Genomic DNA, 27756 nt, shown 5'->3' with positions numbered 1-27756 from the left:
CTAGATGGACTCCAACAAAAGAAATAGAGAAAGGTCCTTGACCTGGTGAAGATGAGGTTTTCAGGGAGCTGATATAGTAGGGAAGAGTAGGGGCTGTCCTGTGAATCAGGTGGCATTATGAAGGACATGTGAGAGAGTCCAGTGGGGAGCACTCACTTAATCATCTCTCTGCAAAGCCAAGAAAGCCAAGCATGCTAAAAAGACAAGATGTTCCCATTTACCAGCATACATACCCTTGACACAAGAAATGAGTGCTGTCTGTGTGAGGCTTGACTCTGGTATATCAGACAGAGCCCAGTTTCTAGAGTTTATATTGACACAGTTTGCTCAAAGAATCATATTCTTCTACATGAACTGATCTACTCAGTGGGAAAAGGTTTGTATGCCGATATATGAGTGACCACTTAGGAAAAATATAAAGCATCTTGTCTTTGCCCTAAAAAACAGAAAATGCAGAAAACTTTTCTTGTTCTTTAAGACAACATTCTCAGGACTTGTGTACTGTCTATGTGCTCAGGAATGAAAACCTATTAGAAAAGGAGAGATAACACAGGGGAGATGTGGGGGAGACATGTTTTATATGTTTTTTTTTTTTTTTTTTTTTTTTTTTTCTTTTATTATTATTATTATTATTATTATTATACTTTAGGTTTTATGGTACATGTGCGCAATGTGCAGGTAAGTTACATATGTATACATGTGCCATACTGGTGCGCTGCACCCTACCAGTAATTTATTTTTTTACCTGATATTCAACTTTTTTTTTTTTTTTTTTTTTTTTGAGGCAGAGTCTCGCCCTGTCACTCAGGGTTCAAGCAATTCTCCTGCCTCAGCCTCCCAAATAGCTGGGACTACAGGCGCCTGCCACCACACCTGGCTAATTTTTTGTATTTTTAGTAAAGAGGGGGTTTCACCGTGTTGTCCTGGCTGGTCTCAAACTCCTGACCTCACCTCAAGTGATCCTCCCTCCTCGGCCTTGCAAAGTGCTGGGATTACAGACGTGAGCCACTGCACACAGCCTCTGATGTTCAACTTTTTGATAAGTAGTGAATAGAAAGCAAACAGGGGTTTTTTGAAGGTGTGATAGTTGTTTTCTGTCTGCCTACAAGAGTGGAATCCTTGGCTCATGCCTGTAATCCCAGCACTTTGGGAAGCTGATGTGGGTGGATCATGAGGTCAGGAGATCGAGACCATCCTGGTTAACATGGTGAAACCCTGTCTCTACGAAAAATACAAAAAAATTAGCCAGGCGTGGTGGTGGGCGCCTGTAGTCCCAGCTACTCGGGAGGCTGAGGCAGGAGAATGGCGTGAACCCGGGAGGCGGAGCTTGCACTGAGCCAAGATCGCGCCACTGCACTCCAGCCTGGGTGACAGAGTGAGACTCCGTCTCAAAAAAAAAAGAGTGGAATCCTGCCTGGCAAAGGATGGAAGGGATTTCTGAGGTCAAACTAATGACAGTTACATTAATTAATCACTTGTGTAAAAATGGGACAACGTAGAAATCAAGTATGTTTCAGAAAGTGTCCCTTTTTCCTCTGATGTATCTCTTAGTACCCTCTAGTGGTGTCAGGCTAACATTTTCTTACATGTAACGTGATCCTGACAGACAGGTTCAGCATTTGCAAGCCACGACTCTATATACTTGATGTATGAGGTAATCAACTAAAAATCAACAAACATTTTTTATCAAATTCCTACCTCCTAGCTTCTATCTAAGATATTGGATTGGTGGGAAAGGCCATTATTACTCATTTTATTCCTAAGACTAAAGAGTTATAATTCTTCACTATTTCTCCTACCTCAGAGCTGACTTGAGAAGAAACACTTTAGCTATGTTGGCAATTTGTGGCATAGGAATATATCACATTTTAATTAAGCATCACATATTTTTGAAGACTTGTTCACACATATAAAGAAGTTCCATTCTAAGGCTGTCCCTGCCAAATGACAAATATTTGGTAATCACCAAATTGGTATTGTGGGAGTGGGTTAGTGACTACCCATCAAGCTTTTCATGAAAACCCCAGATTTATAGCCTCTTAATTTGTTCTGAACCCTTGTCCTGAATATATTAATTCACCTTCTAATTTTTTTTTTTTTGCAAATATGGTCAACATGTCTTTCTGCTTTATGAAAATGTCACAGATGAGTATAAAGATAGGTCAATAACCACCCGGGAAAACACCCAAGAAATCTAAACACCAATAACTTGCAAAGGAAGCTTCTACGTATAATATAGAGTCATGTGCATCTCATGCTGTTTCACTAAAAAATTCCTATAAACAGAAAAGAATTCTTACCTGAAAGTCTATGAGTATAACCTGGTGAAGATTACCTTTTACCTTCAGATTTTAGGTACATACAAGTTATATTTTTAAGGAAGACTTTTCGGATTATGAAAGTGCCAAGACATGCTTAGTGTAAAAATTTTGAAAAGTACCAAAAAAAATGAAGAAAATGCTAATCCTAAAAACCATAAAACTTGGATTTACTTCCCTCCAACCTTCTTTTCTGTGTGTTTTGTAGTATAATGGAGATTATATTCTATATTATAATTTGTGCCTCACTGTGTTTTTTTAACAAATAAGCATTTTCCTATCTTGTTAATGATTGTATGCTGTGCTGTATGTATAATTCGTTGTTTTGTGTTATTATTGCCAGTCACTTAAGTTTAGGCAGTCATATTAATTACCCGTGTTTTTAGCCTTTTGAATTATTTTTCCTATAATTTGATAATATTTTGAATGTAAACAAATTTATCTTCCTGAAAGTGAATTAACATAACTAGACTCACAAAAGGTATAAGTAATTTGTAAATACATGGGGTGTGCATACATTTCTCATATATCCAGGTGACTTTGTGTAAAATACTGAAGTTCATATGCTTCCTTTTTCAGATGACTTGCATGAGTAGTCTTAAAGTCACAGCACAGTGAATACTTTATGAAAAATGAAGCATGTGGTTTTGGTTTTGGAGAGCAACCTCAACCCCAATTTAGGTCATTTCCATAGTGAATCTTTGTTAAAGCACTGTTTTCCACATCCTTTTGCTGCAGAATAGGCAGTGTGTTATTAGCGAGAATAGCCCACCTGCTTTTCTTCTCATTCAAACCACAGACTCTGTAACAAAGCTGTGCTCCTAGGTTGTCATGCTCAGAGGCATCAAACTATTTACCTTGGAGGGTCCCTTGGCCTCATTCATATCAACCTCTCTTTTGAGCTTTGTTTACTATATGATGACAGATAATAGCCCAAGGTAGTATTGGTATAAATGTGTTGGTTTTTAAATATATTCTTAAATGACTTCAATATGAACAATAATGGTAACTTTTATTGAGCACATATAATATGCCAGGCATTGGCTACATGCATTATTTAGAGTATCTCTTTCATTCTCATACTTTGAAGTTGGAACTCTGATTATTTCCATTTTACACATGTAGAAAAGTGAGGCGTAGAATGGCGAGGTCACTTGCCCCATGCTGCAGAACTGTAAAGGGCAGCAGCATTTGTGCCTTCACGGTCTTCAAGCCAGTGCTTCTAACCACCAGCTGTGCCACCTTCACTAGGCCATTATACCTTCTTACAAAGGTCATTGGAAACAGAAAATCTTAAGGGAGTAATTAATCTCAGAAGGCCCCCTTCGAGTCCTTGGGTTTTTTTTGATGGACTCCACCTAACCATGGACTCCTAAGACCCTCCCTCCACCGTAGTGTATGTCTGTGAGTAGACTGAGAGTAGACTGAGAACTTGAACAGGGCTAATCTGTACAGGATATGTAGAAGAAGCCAGTCTTATATAGGGCTCAGTAAGGGAGTAAGGGAGGAATTTAGCAGAAAAGATTTGGGAAAAGATTCTGCTTTACCACTAGAAATAAAATATGTTCATGTTGAAATTGGCAAATAATAGTAAGATACACCAAGAAGTTTTTCTTTGTTTAGAAGTGGGAGGTCTTTGGGGGGATTAATGATAAATTTTGGAGGAGATTGGATGTATTTGTTGAAACTCAAATATGGTCTGCTAAAGAATGGAAAGTTACAATGTGTTTCTTATCAATAGATAAGAAATCTCTTATCTATTGGTGATTCAAACTCTATCATCTAAGATGAACTACAGTGAATAGAAACTCATTAATAGGCCATTTTGGAAGCTGTTTTATTAATAATTGATTTTCTTACAACTTACAACATGGCCTTTTTCTGAGTTTCTACTCACTTCAGTTCATCTTAAAAATGTTTCACTAGGAACTATTGATGGCCTTGGGTAGGACTAACTAATCCATAAAGTAATCACATGAATTTATACTTGATTTCAGAGGTCACCTTTGTCTTCTAAATGCAGAGCTGGCAATAATTTGCTAGTTGGTCAGGAAACACAAAGTAATACTTTGCAAGTAGCAGTGAAATCTGTTCATTTCTGTGGGTTTTTTCACATTATTTTATTTACTTTTAAAGAAATCAATGAATGTACTGTGAACCCTGATATCTGTGGAGCAGGACACTGCATTAACCTACCAGTGAGATATACCTGTATATGCTATGAGGGCTACAAGTTCAGTGAACAACAGAGGAAATGTGTGGGTAAGAGACAATTTTGATTGACTAAATTACTAAATATCAAACATTTGCACATTAAGAACATTTTTTTCTTAAACCAACTTAACCATTTTGGGAAAATGTTACTGGTTTAATTTTTTGAAAGTTTATCCCTTAGCTAAGGGAGCTCAAAAAAAGGTTTGCTAAACAACTGGAATTCTCTTACCTCTTTGTTCAACATTTGTTTACCTCGCAAATGTAATACATTTACATAAAGGTGAAATAATTTCCAAAAGTTTTTTGGATAAAGTAAACAAAATATGAATTACAGAAACAGCTACCTAAAAACATGTATTTAGCAAAAACGAATTAACATTAATGTATACTGCAATAAAGAATTACATTCATTTATGTACATAAGACTCAATTTTTTTAAAGGGATTTTAAAATTGAAAATCCATATGCTGGCCTGAAGGTGTCAGTCAATTTAGAAATTTAGGGATCTCATATATGCTCCTTTCGGGAAAAAAAAAAAGTATCTCAGAAAGATATGCAGTAGAGTTAAATAAATCATTTTAATGTAACTCTAAATTTAATTTCTCTTTTTTTTTAAGAAAAAAAAATTCAGCACTAAATTATAAGGCCAATAGGAAGCAACAAAGGCACATATCTAATTAATACTACTTTAGTATATGTGAGTTTTGCTATTTGGTGTGTGTGTATGGGGGAGAAAGGAGACAGCCACCTGGTCCATAATTTGGCTATTTCCCTGTCATTTGCAGACATTATATGTGTCACTTTCAGAACCTAGAATATTAAGTTGGAAAGGCAACAGAGATGACCTAATCCAGCTCCACCCATATGCACAGAGGAAGAGTCTCTTTCATGGCATTTCTGACTCCCTACTGACAGCTAATTCCATTGCTTGGATGTCTCTCGTTATCAGGAGAATCCTTCTGTGTTGACCTGAAATCTGCCTCTTTGATACACCAGTGTCATGGTTTTGTAGTTTTAGCCTTTGAAGTGATACACAGTAGGCTGCTTCTCTCTTCCAGGAACAATCCTTCAAGTACGCGAGGAGAAAGATTGTGTCTCCTTTTGCTGTTGTTCTCAGTTACAAAGGTTGGGTGGTACCCAGGGAATAGTATGATGGTATTTTACAGAGCAGGGAAACTAAGTTCTTGCTACACCGAACTAATTTTTTTATATGTATTTTTGTTAACAGATATTGATGAGTGTACTCAGGTCCAACACCTCTGCTCCCAGGGACGCTGTGAAAACACCGAGGGAAGTTTCTTGTGCATTTGCCCAGCAGGATTTATGGCCAGTGAGGAGGGTACTAACTGCATAGGTAATGGCAGCATTCTTCCTGATTACAAATTCTTAGATCTGAGTTTTTAGATCCCCTAAGACTATCATCAGTTCAGTGCTTATCCAGACAACCCAGAATTTTTTATTAAACAATTATCATGACAGCAGTCTGCTAGATCCCAGGTGATATAAAAATGGATTTTTTTCCCCTAGCATTTTTGAAGAAAGAGTGTCATATATGTGCATAGACAAGATACATTAAATGTTACTTTTGGACCATGCTGCATGAATCAAAACTAGATGATTTTGATGTGTGTCAAACAAATCAAAGGGAAAATAGAAATCGGTTACTGGCCAGGCGCCGTGGCTTACACCTGTAATCCCAGCACTTTGGGAGGCCGAGGCTGGCAGATCACCTGAGGTCGGGAGTTTGAGACCAGCCTGACCAACTTGGAGAAACCCTGTCTCTACTAAAAATACAGAATTAGCCAGGCGTGGTGGCGCATGCCTGTAATCCCAGCTACTTGGGAGGCTGAGGCAGGAGAATTGCTTAAACCCAGGAGGTGGAGGTTGCAGTAAGCTGAGATCACACCATTGCACTCCAGCCTGGGCAGCAAGAGCGAAACTCCATCTCAAAAAAAAAAAGGAAAAAAAAAGAAATCAGTTACTTCGTTATTATATTTGAGCTAAGCTGGGAGATGGGAGAGGTTTGAAACAATATTTGGAACACAAAACTCAACAATGCTATCTGCTCTTCATAGATGTTGACGAATGCCTGAGGCCGGACGTCTGTGGGGAGGGGCACTGTGTCAATACTGTGGGGGCCTTCCGGTGTGAATACTGCGACAGCGGGTACCGCATGACTCAGAGAGGCCGTTGTGAGGGTGAGTCAGCTGAGAGTGTTCAGCACACGTGACCGTGATGTTCAGGGTTGGTAGGCACCTTGCCTGGTTCTTGTTTCCTTCTCACACTCCATGGGTGATACCAGTTGATCCAAGCTCTTTCTCCTTCCTAGATTCACAGGCTCTTTGCCTCTTCCTTTCACTGGCTCTTTTCGGATTATTTTCCATCTTCATGCTCTCATTATTTTTCACCTCAATATCTGCCTTTCTGGTATTTGGAATGAAATCACCATAGAGTGATTAATTGCATCATATTTAGTACAAACACAGGCTTAATTACAGAGTCCGGACCATTCATCTGGGAACATGGTGCGGGTGTAGCCAGTGTTGGTTTTTTGTTTTTGACCTTTTCACCTACTTATATTCCTTTGTCTCCACTGCTTTCTTTTACATGTGTTCTGGGACTTTCTCACAGACTCCCTAAGAAGCATGGTCTGACAAACTTTGGTCAGATTCCAACTGTGCTTGATAAAATTTCCTCATTATTGACCACAGCAGTGAGTTTTCTTTCATTATAAAAATGTTATAAAAAATATTTATAGCATGGTCACAATTATTATCCTTTTCATATTTCTGTTCACGTTTGTGTCCAAGTTGCTCTGGTTCTTTCTGAAACCACCGTAGTGAGGCCAGGCACGGTGGCTCACACCTGCAATCCCAGTGCTTTGGGAGGTTGAAGCGGGTGGATCACTTGAGGCCAGGAGTTTGAGACCAGCCTGGCCAACATGCTGAAACTCCCTCTCTCCTAAAAATACAAAAATTAGCCGGATGTGGTGGCGCACGCGTGTAATCCCAGCTACCTGGGAGGCTGAGGAAACAAGAATCACTTGAACCTGGGAGGCAGAGGTTGCAGTGAGCCGAGATCATGCCACTGCATTCCAGCCCAGGTGACAGAGAAACACCTTGTCTCCAAAAAACAAAGCAAAACAAAACAAAACACTATGGCACTTTTTTTTGCAATTATTTTCATGAAGAAATACACTGACCTTCTGCTAAAAACCTGCCATGGAAATAGGAGGGTGAAGGAACACGGGATCTCTGAGGGTATGGGAGCATGGTGCTGGTTCCTTGGGGTTCCCTGCCTGGCTGTCAGCAGAGTCTAGTAGATCTGGGCTCTGTTAGGTGGGGCAGGATGGACTAGGTTGGCACAGCCAGCCCTCAGCTGTCCCCTGGCTTCTGTATGTTGGTTTTCTTCACCGCTCTAATGACCCAGGCCTGGAGGGAGAGCTAATTAGACATTTTTTGGCAGCGTACACTTTGCCCCTCCTGCTGGTGTCTTGCCTCCACCCCTTCGTTCTAATCTAGAGAGAAGTGGGAGTGTTTTATGTTGCTGGATCTCTGATCAGCATGGAGTCTTGTACCCTCCCCGAGGGCCACGAGGCTACAGAACAAGCACAGGTGTAAAGTGTCTCCACGCTGCTCTTCCAGGGAACTCTCCTCTGCTGGAGAGATGCAGCATGGGATCAGCTCACCACGCCCACGCTTAGTAACTGCCTGACCTGCAGCCGCTGACTTTGCCCCTTTGAAACGTAGTACATCACCTGTAAAATAGGAACCATGAAGTTAACTTCCAGGTTTTCATGAAAATAACTTCGTGTTGCCATAACTTGTATGATGCCTGTCACTTTGTTAGTTTTCAAGAAGTTATAGTTTCTTTAAATCTCCCCCGTCCCTGATTCCTTTTGTGTTTGTATAGATCTCAAGTACCTCTGTAGTTGCGGGGAGTGCTTTAAAAAAACGGGGTAAGTTTATTTGACAAGCATTTATGTGCAGAGCAGTATCCCCCAACCCCCAACAAAGAAGTCAAATACTGATTCTTTTTTTTTTCCCCCTTTCTTTCTTTCTTTCTTTCTATTTTTTTTTTTTTTAAAGACAGTCTTGCTCTGTTGCCCAGGCTGGCATGCAGTGGTGCAATCTCAGCTCACTGCAAGCTCCACCTCCCGGGTTCACACCATTCTCCTGCCTCAGCCTCCTGAGTAGCTGGGACTATAGGTGACCGCCACCATGCCCGGCTAATTTTTTTTTTGTATTTTTAGTAGAGACAGGGTTTCACCGTGTTAGCCAGGATGGTCTTGATCTCCTGGCCTCGTGATCTGCCGACCTCGGCCTCCCAAAGTGCTGGGATTACAGGCGTGAGCTACCGCGCCCATCCCAAATACTGATTCTTAAGTTCTACACACGGGTCAAGAATGGGAAGATAAGATACTTAAGTAATAGGATGGAAAGGAATAGAAAAGAAATTGGAAAATTATGTACTTAAATTGGAAGCTTGCAGGAGAATATTCGGTAATATTCAATATATGAAAATTATTTGGGAGAAAGATGACTAGCATTCCCTGAGTAAATAATATATGATTCTATCCCCATGAAAAGTCTTGAAAAGAAGAAGCAGCCAAGCAACACGGCTGTTTTCAAATTTCATCATGGACTAGAACCAAACGTCCCCAGGCTTCTGGCTCACAGAAAATTCTCTCAGCTGTCACTAACGAAGTTGCTTTCAAATAGCACCAGTCTCCAAGGAGTCTATTGTAGTTTACAGACATTATCTCATGCATCCTTATTTTATTCTGTTAAGGTATTACAGGGCAGGTAGTTCCTAATTTATAGAAGAGGGGAAAAGCAGAGGTGAGAGCAGCTAGAAATTCAGGGACGTTATCTTGTATTGCTCAACATTGCACCTTATTTATTGGGCCAGCCTGTCTCAATGGCATTCTCTGATTTAGCAGTTGTAGTTCTATTTTTTTGAAATATCCCATCCAGAGGAGAATGTAATGCTATTTGGAAAATGAAACTGGCAAGCACCATCTTTTTGTAGAACAAGACGTCCCAGAACATCTGACCTAAAAAAACCACTATGTGTCATTGGCTATTGGCAAGAATTTTTACTGATAGAAAAAAAATTACAACACTGACCTGGTGCTTATTTTGTTAATATCATCTTCAACTTTTTCACTTTAAGTATCTTTTCACATGTCTAATGATATGCAATGGGAGATAATTTTTAAGTATTTACTAGAATGTAGACATCACATACTTAGACACATATTTAGTGGACCCATTATATATTTCTTTCTTTTTTTGTTTCTGTAGTTTATGTCCTGAAAATCTGTTTACATTTTAAGTACAATTAAAGGTCATATATACATTGTATATTAGGATACTTAAACATTAAATCCACTCATATCAGTTCAAGATCCACCTCAGAAAAAACACTTATTTCAAATGCAGCTAGAAGCCACGGTGTTAACAGTTATTTTAAATTGTTTGAACTCTCTCCTATATCTTTTTCCTCATTTTATTGTTCGACAATTCTTAAAAATGCCTCAAGCTGTCATAGTAGTTATCTCTGCACAGACTTAACCATATTTTAGGTGATTTTTTTCTCCCCAAATTGGAAAGAATGATGATTAATAACTTCAGTCAGCTATGAATATGAAAAGTAAGGTGTATTTTTACCAGAAAATATTACCATATGGTCATATCACCATGTTTTCTGAAAAGGCTTGGAAGTATGTGATGAGTTCACTCTCTCATGTTTTTTTTCCACCTCCAAGGAATTCCTGTCATATGAAAGGTTTTAAATTATTCAAACCTAGGATGTTCTTGGGCCCATGAAGCCAAAGTGAGAATTTCCCTAGAGCATCCAATGTCTGCAGAGAGAACCTCTAGCTGGGTGGATACATGGCTTCCTCACACTCACCCCCATTCCTTGTATTTCTTTCTGGAAAGCTGTGCGATTACTTGAAAGGTTTCATGTCCAGAAATTGGCCCTAAAGGAGCTGCCAACTCCCAGAGTGGAGAGGCCAGGTCCTGCTAGTTGAAGAATTGGGGCCAGGTTCTTCCTTGGAATGTATGCAAATATTTTAATCCAGGTATACTTGACCATGCATTATTGCCATGTATTTAAGTATAGACCCAATGTCTCACTTACCCAATTATTGTTTTTCCCACTGAAATGTAGATATAACATGCTTTCCCCCTCTGCCTTCATCACAAAGTAAGATTTTGCTTTGGTAATCTGATAAAACGTTCATGACCTAGCTTTTTGATTTTTCAGATATTGATGAATGTTTGAATCCAAGTACTTGTCCAGATGAGCAGTGTGTGAATTCTCCTGGATCTTACCAGTGCGTTCCCTGCACAGAAGGATTCCGAGGCTGGAATGGACAGTGCCTTGGTAGGTACTATAGTGTACTTATCAAAGGTTTGTTTCTTCTGCATGGCCCATTTTCTGATAGAGTGGTGTAATGCCAATGGAGCCCTCTTTCAAAATGAAAAAATGAAATCTTACATCATTCTAAGAAAAGTTCCCCGTCAACTTTTAACCATTGAGAAAATAAGAAAATGACTTAGCATGAAGGATGTAAGATTCTAGATGGGGAAAATAATTAGGATTGAAACAAACTGTTATTCCTAATGAGATAAATATCCAAAACCAAATAAGATAGTAAGGTCTACAGGAAGGAAGAGAGATGGAGAGCAAAACACTTAAAAAGAAAGAATAAGCATCTACCACAGACAAGTAGAATTAGGTAACACACACACACAAATTTTCAACAGAAGTAGCAAAGGTAGTGCTTTAGGCACTGAGGAAGACAGAGTAATAAATTTGCTTTGATTCTAATTACCTGTGCTGTAGTTAGCTCTGCCCCTTAATGGTTTTCATTTGTGTCTACCATGCAGTCTTTTTCCCTAAAACTTGAACTCTTTTCCACTCCATACCAGAACTCTGAATATGTGAGTTAAACTGTTCATTCCTTCCTTCCTTCTTTCCTTTCTCCCTCAAATGCTTGAGAACTTACTATAGGCTATGCATGGTGGCTCATGCCTGTAATCCCAGAACTTTGGAAGGCCGAGGCACGAGGATCACTTGAGGCCAGGAGTTTGACACCAGCCTGGGCAGCATAGCAAGACCTCATCTCTACAAAACATTAAAAAACTTACCTGGGCTTCGTGGTGTGTGCCTGTAATCTCAGCTACTTGAAGGCTGAGGTGGGAGGATCGCTTGAGTCCAGGAGTTCGAGGTTTCAGTGAGCTATGATTGTGCCACTGCTCTCCAGCCCGAGTGACAGTGAGACCCTGTCTCTAAAATATGAAACAAAAGGCAAAACTTACTGTATATCCCCAGAGTTGTACTAAGTTCTGGGATATATTGAGAGGAAAAACTGATATGACCCCTTCCTTTTGGTACTTACTGTCTGGTGGGGGAGACTGACATGCACTCAAAACGTCTCACAGATAAATGCAAACTCACAGATTTGAGACAAACACTAGAAAGGAGGGTTCTATGATGCTGTGAGAGCATATGGTAGAATGAGCTGCCCTTAGGAAAATTCTTGAATTGAGGTTCAACTGGTGAGGGGGTGGGAGGGAGAACATTTCAGGCACAGTAAACAGCATTTGCCAGAGGCTTGTGGAAGGAGGAGAGAGCAGAAGGCCAGTGTAGCTGAAGGCCAGAGAACACAGGAAGATTTGCTGCAAGATGAGAGGACAGACCACGGAAAAATTTAAAGCCCTCTTAGTCCTGTTAAAACTGACAGTCTTCATTCTCATAGCCCTGGGAAGACATTTAGGTGTTTTAATGGGGGTTGCAAAAGTACTCTCAGTTTTAAAGCTTTAGTCTCATCACCAAGCAGCATCAGCTCAGACTCTGTAGCTGGTACGGAGAGCTCCGTGTCCTGAGCCCCTAGGCCCATCCCCAACCCAAGAGTCTCTGCCGATGGAGTTGTGAGATGTAGTCTTTGAAGAAAAGATTTTTATTCATTAGTTGTTTATTTGATAAGCAATTGATTTTGTAACTGGTGCTGGCCAGAAAGTATTAATATATATGGTTTCAGTTTTCCTATTTGGCATAAATTTCATACTTGCCTATCAAGGTTCCATGCATATTCTCATTTTTACCTCCTGATAAATAATCCAGGAGCAGAGCCTGAACTCTACCTTAAATAACTAAAATTCATAATAGTAGTATAAACACAGCCCTGATTCATGAATTTATTACTGGAATGTGACTGACCAAATTGGCAAGTGATTGTTCTTCAATATAAATAATACTAAATGAATTCTTATACCTGTATGTGCACACACACACATATATATATATAAACTTTAGTGACAGAAGCACAGCACCTCATTTAAAATTAATTTTACTTTTGTCAACCAGATGAGTAGAGTCATAAGCAGAAATATTAGATCACTGCATTTCTCAATTCAGCCAAAGTCCCATATTTAGCCCCTTGTTTTGTTTTTGCATTGCTGAGGTCATGTATTTCCTATTGTTAAATGGAGACAGTGTCCTTTATCTTTCTGCTTTGGGTAAAATTTTAGGCTCTACATAATCTACAGATGAAGCCACTCCCCCAAGATTTAATTGCAGTTCCATCCATTGTTCATATTGGACTTGCAGCTCTTCTAAATTTCTCATGAGGGCCTTTGCAGGTTATACTGAAATAGATTTTCCATCTTAATTTTTTATAGTAGTAGAGCTTTCAAATGTCGAGAAGTTGACTGTGACAAAAAGCAGATATTGCAGCATGCCTTTCTACTTACATTGAGCCAATGGGTGGATTGGATTTTTCTGCTAAACTCTGACCATGTTAATGACTGCCGAGCCCTAGCTTTGTACTTCTGGTATTCTAAAATACCTTTCAGAAGGTGCAGTCTTGTCTTAAGCCTAGTTTTGAGTTGAGCTCATCACTAACATAACTGGATATATATTCATTCATTTAACAAATACTGAGTATCTACCTTGTGCCAGGTATTTTTCCAGGACACTGGGGATTGAGAGTGACTAAAATAGGCCGGGCGCGGTGGCTCATGCCTGTAATCCCAGCACTTTGGGAGGCCGAGATGGGCGGATCATGAGGTCAAGAGATCAAGACCATCCTGGCCAACATGGTAAAACCCCATCTCTACTAAAAATACAAAAATTAGCTGGGCGTGGTGGCACGCGCCTATAGTCCTAGCTACCCAGGAGGCTGAGGCAGGAGAATTGCTTGAACCTGGGAGGCGGAGGTGGCAGTGAGCCGAGATTGCACCACTGCACTCCAGCCTGGCGACAGAGCAAGACTCCATCTCAAAAAAAAAAAAAAAAAAAAAAGAGAGAGAGTGAATAAAATAAAGTTTCTCCCTTCATTGTAGTTATACTCTGGTGCTTACATTGTGCTTACAAATAAACACATAAGCAAGTACAATATATGGGATGTCAGATGTGATACATGATGTGAAGAAAAGTAAAGTAAAAGATTTGGAGTCTTTAGTGATCCCATGGTGGTCAGGATAGTCAAATCCTAAGTTATTAACATACTCTTCCTGGCTAGTCATTTGTTTTGTCTCTAACCGTTACCTGTGATTATATCCTTTTAGTTCCGATAATATAGGATATATTGATGATTTTTTTGCCCCAAATTTTAATGAAAATTCTCCATGATAACATTAAAGACTTTTTTTTTTTGAGACAGAGTCTGGCTCTGTCGCCCAGGCTGGAGTGCAGTGGCACGATCTCGGCTCACTGCAACCTCCGCCTCTCGGGTTCTCGCCATTCTGCTGCCTCACCTCCCAAGTAGCTGGTACTACAGGCACCTGCCACCACGCCCGGCTAATTTTTTGTATTTTTAGTAGAGACGGGGTTTCACCATGTTAGCCAGGATGGTCTCGATCTCCTGACCTCGTGATCCATCCACCTTGGCCTCCCAAAGTGCTGGGATTACAGGCATGAGCCACCATGCCCGGCCATTAAAAAATTTCCTATAATCATACCATTTTGGTGTAAAATCCTACATTTGGCATTTGTTAGTTGCCATCCGTAGAGATGATAATGTCTATCTCACAGGGCTGCGGTGTTCCATAAATGTTAGTATCTTTTTTTCTACAACTCTCCTCTCACTGGTATGTGTTTTTACATTGTTATAATCAAATATATACAATGTTTTATATAACATTTCTTAAATTTGGCATTATGCTCATATGTTTTTTTCTAAACTGGTCTGTCTTCACGTTGATTTGACTGTCTTTCTATTGAATGACTTCAGTAAGCCTTGCTATTCAACCCCTATATTCTGCAGGGATTTTATACCAGTTACGCTTGCTGCTTCTTTCACAGACTAAATGATGAACTTGGTGAAACCATTAATGGCCTCTTTGTATTCATGCCGTGTAAGCTGGGTCTTACTGATTGATGCTTCTCCTTGATTTATAAATTAGAGCAGAAATTGTTTTGGGCAGAAATAGGCAAAATGTTAGCAGGTGTTGTCTGAGGGACTACATTTTTTCCCTAGTGTTTAGCTCAGGTCATACAATCCCTCATCCTCAGTAGTTTATTATCCACTTCAAATATCTATCATTTCAGACTCTACCTAACACACATCATCCCTAATGCTTTTTGGCAACTCTTGTTGGCTCTTCTGTTAATGTAGCTTCTTCTTTCAAGTTGTGGATTTCATTCTTCTCTAGAGAGTCACGTTCATCATTCAGCACTGTATTCCTTGGACCTGACATTCAGCCTGGAGTTGCTGCCCACTCGATCCCCACCTTTAATGACTATTTCGTCACTCTGGGTTCTGGCCAGTTCCAAATGGCTGTTTCAACCAAGTCCTTTCTTAAGGGAAGCCAGCCTGTCAGGTACTCAACTTACAGGTTCTTCTTGACTTGTGGAGAGCTGGCCTGATTCAAACCCGATGAGAGCCATCCCCCAAGGAAACTCTCTAATATTTAATTATTTAAAGATACATTTGATATTGCTAATGTAGAGATCTTAGTTCCCTGAATTTAGACAGAGTTTGGGCTACATGACCTCTCTGAAGCTTAGTTTTATTATCTGTAAAATGGGGATCGAAATACTTGCTGTTTAGGGTTTCTTGCCAGAATGAAATAAGCAATATGAAGCACCTAGTAGGCATCTGACACATGGTGGAACCCCGTCAATGCTACAACCCTTCTTCCCCCAACTATTACCCTCCTCTATACTGCTCTTGTCCTCAAACATAAGAGATGCAGTAATAACTTGTACTTGGTAAAGTAAATTATGAATCACATTCTTTTTTTTTAGATAGAGTCTCACTCTTGTTGCCCAGGCTGGAGTGCAATGGCGTGATCTCTCGGCTCACTGCAACCTCCACCTCCAGGGTTTAAGCGATTCTCCTGCCTCAGTCTCCCAAGTAGCTGGGATTACAGGTGCTCACCACCACGCTTGGCTAATTTTTGTGTTTTTAGTGGAGATGGGGTTTTACCATGTTGGCCAGGCTAGCCTCGAGCTGCTGACCTCAGGTGATCCACCCACCTCAGCCTCCCAAAGTGCTGGGATTACAGGTATAAGCCACCGTGCCCAGGTCAAATTCTATATAACTATATTCTGTTTGGCTTTTTGAAGCTTATGTCATATAGTTTTTTAATTCTTCCTATGTCATTGGAGCATTCTCTCTTTTTTTTTTTTTTTTTTTTTTTTGAGACGGAGTCTCCCTCTGTTGCCCAGGCTGGAGTGCAATGGTGCGATCTCGGCTCACTGCAACCTCCACCTCCCGGGTTCAAGCAATTCTCCTGCCTCAGCCTCCAGAGTAGCTGGTATTACAGGCGCATGCCATTATGCCCAGTTAATTTTTGTATTTTTAGTAGAGACAGGGTTTCACCATGTTGGTCAGGCTGTTCTTGAACTCCTGACCTTGTGATCCACCTGCCTCAGCCTCCCAAAGTGCTGGGATTACAGGCGTGAGCCACCACGCCTGGCCTTTTGGAGCATTCCCTTATGAATGTAAATAATTTTGTGGTTTCCATTCGATATCTCCCATCCAAATACTAACTGGGCCCACCCTGCTTAGCTTCCAAGGTCAGACTAGATTGGGCATGTTCAGGGTGATATGTCTGTTGACTCCCTCCAACTTCTTAGTGTTCTTACTTAGCTGGAATACACTTCTTGGAAGCCATGATACTTCTCTGTAGGGTCATTAGTGATTCCTAACAAATGTTTAGGCATCTATAATAATGCTGTTGTTTCCATTCCTGTACTTTATTGTCTCTGCTCACCTTCACAAGGCAGAATATGCCACCTATTGGATATATGCAGCTAGGCTTTTGGGGGTTGTCTTGCTTTGTAGTTCAGTTCGTGATAGAACTTGTGACCTGGTAACAAAGTTCTGAGATTTTGTCAGTGTAACCTTTCTTTTTTAATCCCTGATTAAGTTGAGAATGACTTTCTGACTCCCATTTAAACTCTATGAATGTAGGTCTTGAGTATTTGAAGAATTTAGTATCATTCAATCTACTTGACAACTGATTAGCTACAGTCTTAACCAAGACCTGGCACAGAGAACTTGAAGAATAAACTTGGACAGAAAACATGGAAAACTCATTGTTCTAGAAGTTCTGTTCACCCTAGGATTTATTTTCAGATTTGAAGATTCAGTGTTAACTTTCATGGCTTATATGAGTATTCATAGACTAATCCGAAATTGAAGACTTGGTACAGCAGGTATTTGTTTTATAGAAGATTGCAAGTGAGTACAACATGTACCTTTTTCATATTTTATGTGCAAACGTTAGCCTTATCCCTAAATTATTATATGCTGAAGGATGCTTCTAAGCAATCACTAAGCTATTTATTGAGCTGTTGTCTATGTATCTATATGCCAGAGAAGATTGGCAATTATAAAAACAACAACAACAAAAAAAACTTTTGAAAGCAGCCAGCATGGTTTGTGGGAACATTAATTATTATAACAAAATCCTTCTCATTATATAGTTTATGAAGGTTTTGACATGATGGCATCATTTGCTCCTCACGGTAGTCATCTGTGTAGTACAAGTGTGGAAATTGATTCCCAAACAAGTGAATGGGCTAACTAAAGGTTATAGGTAATAAATATCAGAACTAGGATGTGACCCCTGATCTTTTATCTCTAAATCCAGTGTTTTGTTCTGTACAATGTCTCGTGTACCCTTGGTGTACACATAAGAAAACTAAAGAACAAAAAAATATAATGAAGACAACAAGGAAAATAAAAGAGCATAGAAAGGAGAAAGCCACATGGGCTGGAATCATCCCTTGCAAGCAGCAGTAACAATGGCTCGGGGATTCTAGAGTTTGAGACAGCCAGTCTGCACCATATGTAGTGGCAGTTGAGTTTTGCTGAAAGATAAAATGCTCCTTTGGAAAGGTGAGGTAGGAAGCCAATAATTTGGTGGGATTAGTGATTGGATTTTTCTGAGATCATCCTTGGCTCTTTATGTAGGATGTGCATAGCATTCATTGATTCTTCTCCAGTTCTGCAAAGCCGTGATGATTCTTTGAGGATTATGTAACAAAGGTTTGTCAGCAGCTCTGCTGCTACTACCACATATTTTAACTTCATCAGAATTGACAGAGGGGGTGTGAGATTCTGAGGGTCTACTATACCTCAAATGCAGTTGAGGTGGTTTCATCACACTGGCTGGACCAACATCTGTCTCTCATTTTGCCGTGCTTGCTTTTCTGCCAAATGTGTTCTCCCATCTTCTTTACTATAAAAGATTATGTGTGAAGAATAGTTGAGGAATCACTAGAGTAATGACACATTTGGGGTAGGGGATAATCCTGTGTTTTCATGTAGCTGTAGTGCTAGAATAGGATGCTTTATCCCTATCTCAAGTGGTACTCACTTACTGAAGCCTGTATTGGTGATTAAGGAACAAATTGAGTTTGGATAGCCTTAGAGAAATAATTGGTTATGTTGACATACTCATCTCATTGAAAGTACAGGAAGTAATACAGGTAAATGACTGCTCCGGGACAAATTCTAGCCAACCCCAAGCAGCTGCTACATGAAATGTTAAGTGAGCACAGCCTGGGGAGAACATGACTGGGTGACATCAGCCACTGAATACCCTCTGTACATGGTGGGTTATGCCCACCAGGGAGGGGCTTGAGACAGTCTGGTATGTTCCCAGGATATTAGCAAGGGAAATTTTAAATTTTAAAAGGTTCTTCACCCAGATGAATTACACCCCAAGGCAATGAGACAATGAGCCAGGTGGGATTACTGGCCAGCTGGGAGTCATCTCTGTGAAATTGTGGAGAATTGACAGTTATCAGAGGATACGGAGAGAGTAATGTTCTCATTTCCCCACAAAAAGAAAAGAAGGTGGAGGCCAGGTGCGGTGGCTCACGCCTGTAATGTCAGCACTTTGGGAGGCCAAGGCGGGCAGATCACAAGGTCAGGAGATCAAGACCATCCTGGCTAACACGGTGAAACCCCATCTCTATTAAAAATACAAAAAATTAGCCGGGTGTGGTGGCGGGCACCTGTAGTCCCAGCTACTCAGGAGGCTGAGGCAGGAGAATCGCTTGAACCCAGGAAGCAGAAGTTGCAGTGAGCCGAGATCGCACCACTGCACTCCAGCCTGGGTGACAGAGCGAGACTCTGTCTCAAAAAAAAAGAAAAGAAAAGAAGGTAGAGTCTGGGAATTACTGACCACTGAGCTTCCTGTTAATCTTGACAAAGAACTGTAGAATGCCTGATTCAAATGATGAGATGAAACATTTTTAAAAGGAAGTGATGATTATAAGAACCAGTCAGGATTCATTAAGGATAAATCATGCTAGACTGTCCTGACTGCCTTTCCTGATACAGTGATTAGATGAGTAGACCAGGAAATCCTGTGGGCATGGCACATCTAGTTTTCAACAATGCACTTGTTAGAGTCTCTCTGGGCACTGTAGATGAGAAGGATCAATTTGGATTGGGTGATAGGATAGTAAGATGGATGCATACATCTTTGAACTATCTGCCTACCAAGTCTGACCTGATACCTCTGGCAAGTTTCTTACCCTGGGAGGTTTAATTAATTGATTGAGTGGTAAATGCCAAATTGTTATGTCTCAAAAGCCCATTGGTAAATTATTTGAGATTTAGAATCCATTTTTCTTTTCTTTCTTTTTTTATTTTTTGAAGCGTCAAGGTCTTGTCCAGGCTGGAGTGCAGCAGCATAATCACAGCTCACTGCAGTCTCTGACTCCTGGGCTCCAGTGATCCTCCTGCCTCAGCCTCCCAAGTAGCTGGGACTACAGGCACGCACCACCACACTCAGCTAATTTAAAAAAAAAATTTTGTATGTGGAGACAGGGGCTTGCTGTGGTGGCCAGACTGGTCTCAAACTCTTGTCCTCAAGCAGTCCTCCCACCTCAGCCTCCTGAGTTTCTAGGATTATAGACAAGAGCCACCACACCTGGCTAGAACCAATTTTTCTATCAACACTGTTTTTTATTATATTTCCTAACAGATAAAACGCAAAGGCCTGTTGAACTCATTATGTATATGCACTGGAAGAATTTGGGTAATATGAATATTCTGTAAGACCATATCTTAGAGTAAGACAAATTTTGAGCTCTACCATGAAAACCGGAGGCATAATCACCTCCCTCTGCTTCAGGGAAAAGGCAACCATGGGGTGGGTGGTGGGGTGGGTAGGGACCACCTGCTTCCTTCATAACCCATTTTGTGTTGCTGTAACAGAACACCTTGAGACTAGGTCATTTATGAAGAAGAGAGGTTGGTTTATTTATTTAGCTCATGGTTCTGGAGACTGGCAAATTCAAGATCAGATGGCCACTTCTGGTGAGAGCCTTGTGCTGCGTCTTAATATGCTGGAGAAGTGGGAGGTGAAGCAAGCGCATGCAAGGAGAGCAAAACACAGAGGCAACCTCACTTTATAACAATCCACTCTTTTGGGAACAATTTCATTCCCACGAGAACTAACCCAGTCTCGAGAGAAAGACATTCATCTATCTTAATGAACCAATCACCTCTTAAAAGCATGACTTCCCTATGCTGCCACCTTGACAACCAAGCCTCAACATGAGTTTTAGCAGGGACAAACCATTTTCAAAGCATAGCACTTCTTATGGCATTGATGGGAGATCTTCCCAGGAGTTGTAAGCTAGAACTGTGGGGTCCAAGCCTTCTGCTATCATTACCACCCAGGGCCCCACAAGTTTGTGTCCTTGACTAAACTGAAGAACACTGAAAGCCATTGAAGGTTTTTAAAGTAGAGGAGCCAACACCATTTATCGGATTTGTATTTTAGAAAAAAGTTTATTCTGTCTGCAAGCTGGATAATGGATTAGAGAAGCCAAGTCTTAGAAAAACAAATGAAAAGTTTTTAATTTTCTCACGTGGCAGTAACTCAGGTGAGAAAGAATGAAAGTAGGTGATTTGAGAGATATTTGAAAGGCAGATTGGTATGCCTGGGCAATAAACAATGTGAGGAAAGAGGGAGAGTAAAAGTAAGGACTCTAGAAGAGGGAGAGTAAAAGTAAGGACTCAGGTTTCTGACTTGGGCATTTGAGTAGATAATGGTACTAGATACTGGTATGGAAAATGACATAAAGAAAAGACAGGGGAGGGGTCAGTTTTGTCCATAAAGACTCAGAGGTACCTGGGGGACATCAAGGAGATGTCCAGTAGACTTACCAGCTGGATGCATGCTTCTACAGTTTAGGAGAGAAATCTGGGCTAACGATACAATGCTGAATTAATTTTACACCATTTGCATCTACCACGTGTTTTTATTTGTGGTTGCTCTCTGGAGACCTTCCTTCTTTGTAGAGATTCTTTAGTGATATTTTACTGTCTTGCTATTTTTTCAGGAACATAGTCTCATTAAGGCAATGTACTTTCAGTTCAAACTGTTCTATCTACGGTGATTGGCTTGACAGAATTCTGGTTCCATGCAATTATGTCTATAATAAGTAAAGAAAGAATAAACACATCAGGCTACCCTAGATATTTCAAGGCATTCTGCTTCATCATTAATCATGAGTAGCCTAGAAAAATAGAAGTTTTATAAGTATCTCCTAAATGGTAATCTGTGGTGTCTGTTAATTTACTTTACCTAGAGAAAGTATGGTCTTAGAAATTGATTTTGCTGTTATATTCTACAGCCTTATAAATCACTTTCCCTGGTGCATGAATAATTAAAGAGAGCAATCCATACATTTCTGAGCTTGTTAACATTTTTGAAACAAAACCAGATACTAAACATGACATTTTCCTGTTGCTGTCTGGAATTTCTATGCCTGGTGTCTAGGCTCATTCCCATTATTTACTTTGGCTCCAATACTTGGCTTCTTCTTTCAAGTTGTTTGCCTTCAGTGTTTACAGAAGTGGATTCCCACAACCAAGGAAAGGGTGGTTAATGAGTCAGTCTGGAAGTGCTATTTTTGTTGTTGTGGACTAGAGTCAGTTCACCATAATTAGTGATATTTTGTGAAAGCAACGCAGAGCACCTAGGCGGTGCCATTTCCTTCTCAGTATGAGCAGGCTCTTCTCAGTATGAGCAGGGAACACACCCGTGTGCACACTCACAGATAACATGTTTGCCATGTTTTAGTACAACTCCATTTCTGCATTCCACTGTAAGAAAGAATACAGTCTTAATACAATGCAAATGCATGCAATCTAGACTCTGGATTTGTATTGTCAGTGTGCTTGTGACTGCCTTAAGAGGGTAGAAAGCTTTGCTGCTTTCGTGGTGTAGTGAGCATTGAAAAGTGAAACAGATGCTGTCGTGTGTTTTCCTCCTTGTTTGCCTGCCTTAGGCTTAAGATGCTTTGATTATGTTGTAGACCCCTATAAGAGTAAGCCTAATTGTGTTATTGTATGTGTAGTTTTAGCATTTTGTGATTTAAGTTTTTCCTCTTTAAGTTTTTGCTTATTGATAATACCTCACTAGTGTCTGTCACTGCGACATACAGTGGACCTACCCAGGGCCATTCAAATGGAGCACGGAACTTACATATTTATTTATTTTTGAAAAATAGTAATATGGAGTAGGAACTTAATATTTTTTAATGAAGTAAATTTTAGATGATTGTTTTCAATATAAATGCTGTTAGCAAATAATAAAAACAAACATCAACTCATACATTCTCTCTTTCTTTAACTGTTTCTATCACTAGATTTAACTTTGCCTGTGACAGAAACTTACAGTCAGATTAAAAGGATAGGCTTGGGTTCAAATCTCAGAACCACCATTTTCTATGTGGCATTGGGCTGGTTATTGAACTTCTCTAAGCTTCAGTTCCTTCCTCCATAAAATGGTTGGCCCATAAGGATTTTGTTCGGATTAAATGAGATGATGTATGTAAAGTTTTTAATGCCCACATGTAACAAGTGCTTGATAAAGATTAGGTGCTATTATTAATATCTACCTCTTCAGCCTGTACCCTACCTTCAAACTGCCCAGTAGGCTTGTGTTTGTCCCTTAGATTACTTGGTTTTTATCATATGGATTCCCTGCCATTTGAGAGCTTTTTATTAGACTCTTTTTCACCTTTCTGTTAAAACTTCCCTGTGATTTCTCTGGGTCATGAGTCATATATTTTGCTTTTGTGAACTCTCCCATCCTATTGAATTCATCAATTTCCAAAATAGACCTCAATCCATCTTTGGTTCTTTGGAAAATTCTTTCTTGTAGAGATGTTGCACTAAATCTCCCGTCTCTTCCTTCCTCCCCCCTACAACAAGCCATCTTTACTTCTTGAATTTATTCATAGAGCATATTTGGTTCTGAGTTACTTTCAGAAGGTAAGTTAAAGTATAGAACCGTCATCCATTTAGCTCACGACAAGCTGCTTTTTCTTCTTTGGGCTAATTTGAAAGTTTATCTTTAAGAATCTGCCTGGTCTTCTGAAGGTCTACTGTTCCCATTTCTAACCAAATTTAACTTTATCCATGTTTTCTTTTTCTTCTTTTTTTGTTCTTTCCATTACGCAACATTCTTCAAGATGTGGACGAGTGCCTGGAACCAAACGTCTGCACAAATGGTGATTGTTCCAACCTTGAAGGCTCCTACATGTGTTCATGCCACAAAGGCTATACCCGGACTCCGGACCACAAGCACTGTAAAGGTAAATACTGTGATCAAGTTTCCCATTTTTATTTAAACTTCATTTAAATATAGATTAGAGCAATTAGCCTTAGAAAAGGGCACCCTGCTACCTGTGTTTATTTTGACCGAGCGACTTAAAGCACATATTGGTTGGCTTGGCTGAAAGTGGCTCCTTGCTGTGGTTAAATACAGAGCACATCTATTTACATAAAGGGAAACAATGTATTTTTAGAGAGTGTCTGTGAGCCACAGATCTGTTCATCTAAATTTGTTTTTCTCATTATAAAAGCAATACACACAGTTGCACAACTCTGTGAATATATTAAAAACCATTGAATTGTACATTTTAAATAGAATTGTATAGCATGTGAATTATTTCTGAATAAAATTGATATTAAAGAAACCAATATACACTCACTTTAGAAAATTTAACAAATAGAGAAAAAAGAAAAGTAACAATCTCACATAATCTCATTAATGAATATTCATATTTCATGGATATTGTATATAAAGATGTTGTTCTATGTAGAATTTTATATCTTGCTTTTTGCCATTTAATAGTATACCTACCATAAGTGTTTTACATTCCATTCATAACTTTTTTCAAACGTTATTTTTAGAGGCTGCACAATATTCTAGTATATTGCCATGTCACAGTTTTCTTGCTCTTCTTTAGGTATTGAACAAACAAAAAATTTTCAGCTTCTCGTTAGTGAACAAAACTGGTACAGGTCTTTTTTTATTTTTTTTTTTGAGCTGAAGTCTCACTCTGTTGCCCAGGCTAGAGTGCAGTAGCGTGATCTTGGCTCATTGCAACCTCCACCTCCCAAGTTCAAGTGACTCTCCTGCCTCAGCCTCCCGAGTAGCTGGGATTACAGGCACACACCACCACACCCGACTAATTTTTGTTTGTTTGTTTCTTTGTTCTGGGTGTATTTTTGAGATGGAGTCTTGCTCTCTCCCCCAGGCTGGAGTGCTGTGGCATGATCTCGACTCACTACAACACCCGCCTCCTGGGTTCTAGCAATTCTCCTGCCTCAGCCTCCTGAGTAGCTGGGATTACAGGTGCCTCCCACCATGCCCAGCTAATTTTTGTATTTTTAGTAGAGACGGGGTTTCACCATGTTGGGTAGGCTGGTCTTGAATGCCTGACCTTGGGTGATCTGCCCACCTCGGCCTCCCAAATTGCTGAGATTACAGGCGTGAGCCACCACACCTGGCTAGGTCTCTTTTAAAAATAAACTTTTGTCTGAACTTTAGAATTATTTCCTTATTCATGAAAGTGGAATTATTGGGTAAATGTTTTTTTTTGGAGACAGAGTCTCGCTCTGTCGCCCAGGCTAGAGTGCAGTAGTGTGATCTTGGCTCACTGCAACCTCTGCCTCCCAGGTTCAAGCAATTCTTCTGCCTCAGCCTCCTGAGTAGCTGGGACTACAGGCACCCGCCATCATGCCCAGCTAATTTTTGTATTTTTAGTAGAGACGAGGTTTCACCATATTGGCCAGGCAGGTCTTGAACTCCTGACCTTTTGATCCACCCGCCTCAGCCTCCCAAAGTGCTGGGATTACAGGCGTGAGCCACCACGCCTGGCAAAAATGTTCTGAATTTTTTTACTATTTGTTTTTTTTTTAATTGGCGTGTAATAATTGTCCATATTGTGCATATTTATGGGGCACACAGTGATGTTTTGATACATATATTGTATCATGGTCTTTTTACTATTTTTACAGGAGAACATTCTCATTTCAAATATATATTTATTTTAATTCTAAAAAGGTTTAATATTTTTTATATGCTCATTCCCTTTAGCAATTCTCTGAACACTTCTAATTTTTAAACATCTATTTTATATACTTAACATTTATATTTGTTTTTAAAATTTTCGTTAATATCATTTCTCATTTATCAGGCTTTTTTTTTAATCAATGTATATGAACTCTTTATATATGTAATACATATATAAATGTATGTACACGTGGCCGGACACAGCACTTTGGGAGGCCCAAGGCAGGTGGATCACCTGAAGTCAGGAGTTCGAGACCAGCTTGGCCAGCATGGCGAAACCCTGTCTCTACTAAAAATACAAAAATTAGCTGGGCTTGATGGCATGCACATGTAATCCCAGCTACTTAGGAGGCTAAGGCACAAGAATCACTTGAACCCGAGAAGCAGAGGTTGCAGTGAACTGAGATCGTGCCACTGCACTCCAGCCTGAGTGACAGAGCAAGACTCAAAATAGAGTCTCAATGATAATAATAATAATAATAATAAATATGTGTACATTATGTATACATTTTTGGTGGTACACTGTTGTAATTTCTCCAAGGCTTCCCTAATTTTTCTTTTTACAATTTTTAAAAATTTTTTTCTTATAGCCAAATCTGTGGATTTTTTTCTTTTCTGCTTACTTTTACATCTAAAGGTATGTTCTAGCAAAGGGTAAAAGAGGAAATAAGTAAAAATTTTCTTCTTAAGTGTCTTGATGTAAATGAAGGATCTAGGATGATCATTAATTTTTCACTATGGTAGGCAAGTAGTAAATGAATACCCTGGTATCCTGTAAGAATCGAGGCCTCTTCTACTGGCAGTAGGGAACGTGCAGGCATCTGGATTTGATGCCTTGCTCCCATAATACAACAGAGCAACAGTGGAACTTGGCCACTCCTAGTGGAACATCTAACGTGGGCACACCTCCATTTCTCCTGGTGCCTTCTCTTTTGGCTCACATCCACAGTTTCCTAATGACTCCTTAAGCCAGGCATCTCCTCAGACCAAATTAAATATGAGAAGTATCTGGAAAGGTATTATTTCTCCCTCCATACACTGGATCAATGGTGGATGAGGATCTCAAGCCTTAGGAGTCATGGTTAATCTTTGATTGCTATATCTAGTTTATTTTCATATCCTGCCATTTTATCTTCTTTCATCCTAATCTGCCTAATTTTTTTCATCTGCTTGTTAATAAAAACTCTTGTAATCTGTCCTGCTCCTTCATATTCCAAACTTACTTGTCACAGTTGCATTCTTCAGCTAGCATCCTCTGACCTATCCAAATGAATGTCACAACTGCCCTGTGAAGATTCTGTGCTTATTTGGACCCAAGTACTTGTTCAAGATTATCCTGCCTTTCATATTCATCTTCTTCCTCACTGCTTACCTGTTGTGCTCTTCCAGTGGTTCATGGTATGACCTTGGGTGAATAGCCTCAGGTTTCCAGACATTGTGTCATCCCTAAAATTAGGGGGTCAGCCTCTCTAGTGGGATGCTCAAAGTAGGCACATGTTGAATGAATGGCTCGTTACCACTGTCTTGCTCTTGGCCGTTGCCATCCCAGCTGAGCCTGGGAAAGATTGGTTGGGGAGACAAGACAACTAACAGCAATCTAATATCCAAGATTATAATATATATATAATGTCTAAAGTCTAGTATTTAGTTTTTTTTAAAAAAGGCAGCATATCGGATGCTAGTCCTGATGCATAGAAGCTGTGTGAGCTTGGATAAGTTATGGCGTCTTACTTCACTAAGCCTTACTTTTCTCATCTGCAAATAAAAGGGAACAGTAATGGTACCTCCTAGAGTTGATATGAGGATTGCAGGAAATAATACAGGGACAGAGATCATGCAGAGAGAATGAGTTAATGCAGGGGCAGAGCATGACATGGTGGTGGTGGTGGTGTTTGCTAAATTAGAGGCATAAACAAAGTTTTGTTAAAGCCAGGAAGTGTGTGGCTAACTCTGCTTGTGTGCGTCTGGGAAAGCTTCACAAAGGTATTGCTATTTGAACTTGGTCTTGAAGTATTGAATACAAAGGGGAGTAAAACTTGGCAGGCAGAGGAAACAGCATATGCCAACGCTTAGAGGTGAGAAAGGGCTATTACTTACACTTGACATTTAACCTTGACCTCTACTCTGATTCTAATGGCATCTTCCCATTACAACCTGGGATGCATTAACTCATTCTTCCCACATTATCTCTGTCCCTGTATTATTTCGTGCAATCTTCGTATCAGCCCTAGTAGGAAGCATTATTGTTCTCTTTTTTTTGCAGATGAGAAAGCTCACACAGCTTCTACACGTCAGAGCTAGGATCTGATATACTGCTGTATTTATTTATTTATTTATTTATTTATTTATTTATTTATTTACTGAGA

The 27756-nt window shown here is 39.9% G+C and overlaps 1 protein-coding gene across 23 annotated transcripts in view; it reads left to right on the top strand.

The window, feature by feature from the left end:
• LTBP1 (latent transforming growth factor beta binding protein 1) overlaps positions 1 to 27756 on the top strand; it is a 446431-nt gene that overhangs the window by 312033 nt on the left and 106642 nt on the right. For 16 of the 23 annotated variants that reach the window (XM_024242216.2, XM_024242210.2, XM_063713730.1 and 13 more), the window contains 5 exons: positions 4455 to 4580; positions 5761 to 5886; positions 6608 to 6730; positions 10806 to 10925; positions 23502 to 23624. In XM_024242216.2, the coding sequence (XP_024097984.1) occupies positions 4455 to 4580; positions 5761 to 5886; positions 6608 to 6730; positions 10806 to 10925; positions 23502 to 23624 (618 nt within the window). The remainder of the gene's footprint in view (positions 1 to 4454; positions 4581 to 5760; positions 5887 to 6607; positions 6731 to 10805; positions 10926 to 23501; positions 23625 to 27756) is intronic. The other 7 variants (XM_063713727.1, XM_024242212.2, XM_054548242.2 and 4 more) reach the window with 1 other exon arrangement.

The sequence above is a fragment of the Pongo abelii genome, chromosome 12, assembly GCF_028885655.2.
Source record: "Pongo abelii isolate AG06213 chromosome 12, NHGRI_mPonAbe1-v2.0_pri, whole genome shotgun sequence".
NCBI lineage: Eukaryota > Metazoa > Chordata > Mammalia > Primates > Hominidae > Pongo > Pongo abelii.
The sequence above is the reverse complement of the archived record's forward strand: the minus strand, read 5'-3'. Positions and strand labels throughout refer to the sequence as shown.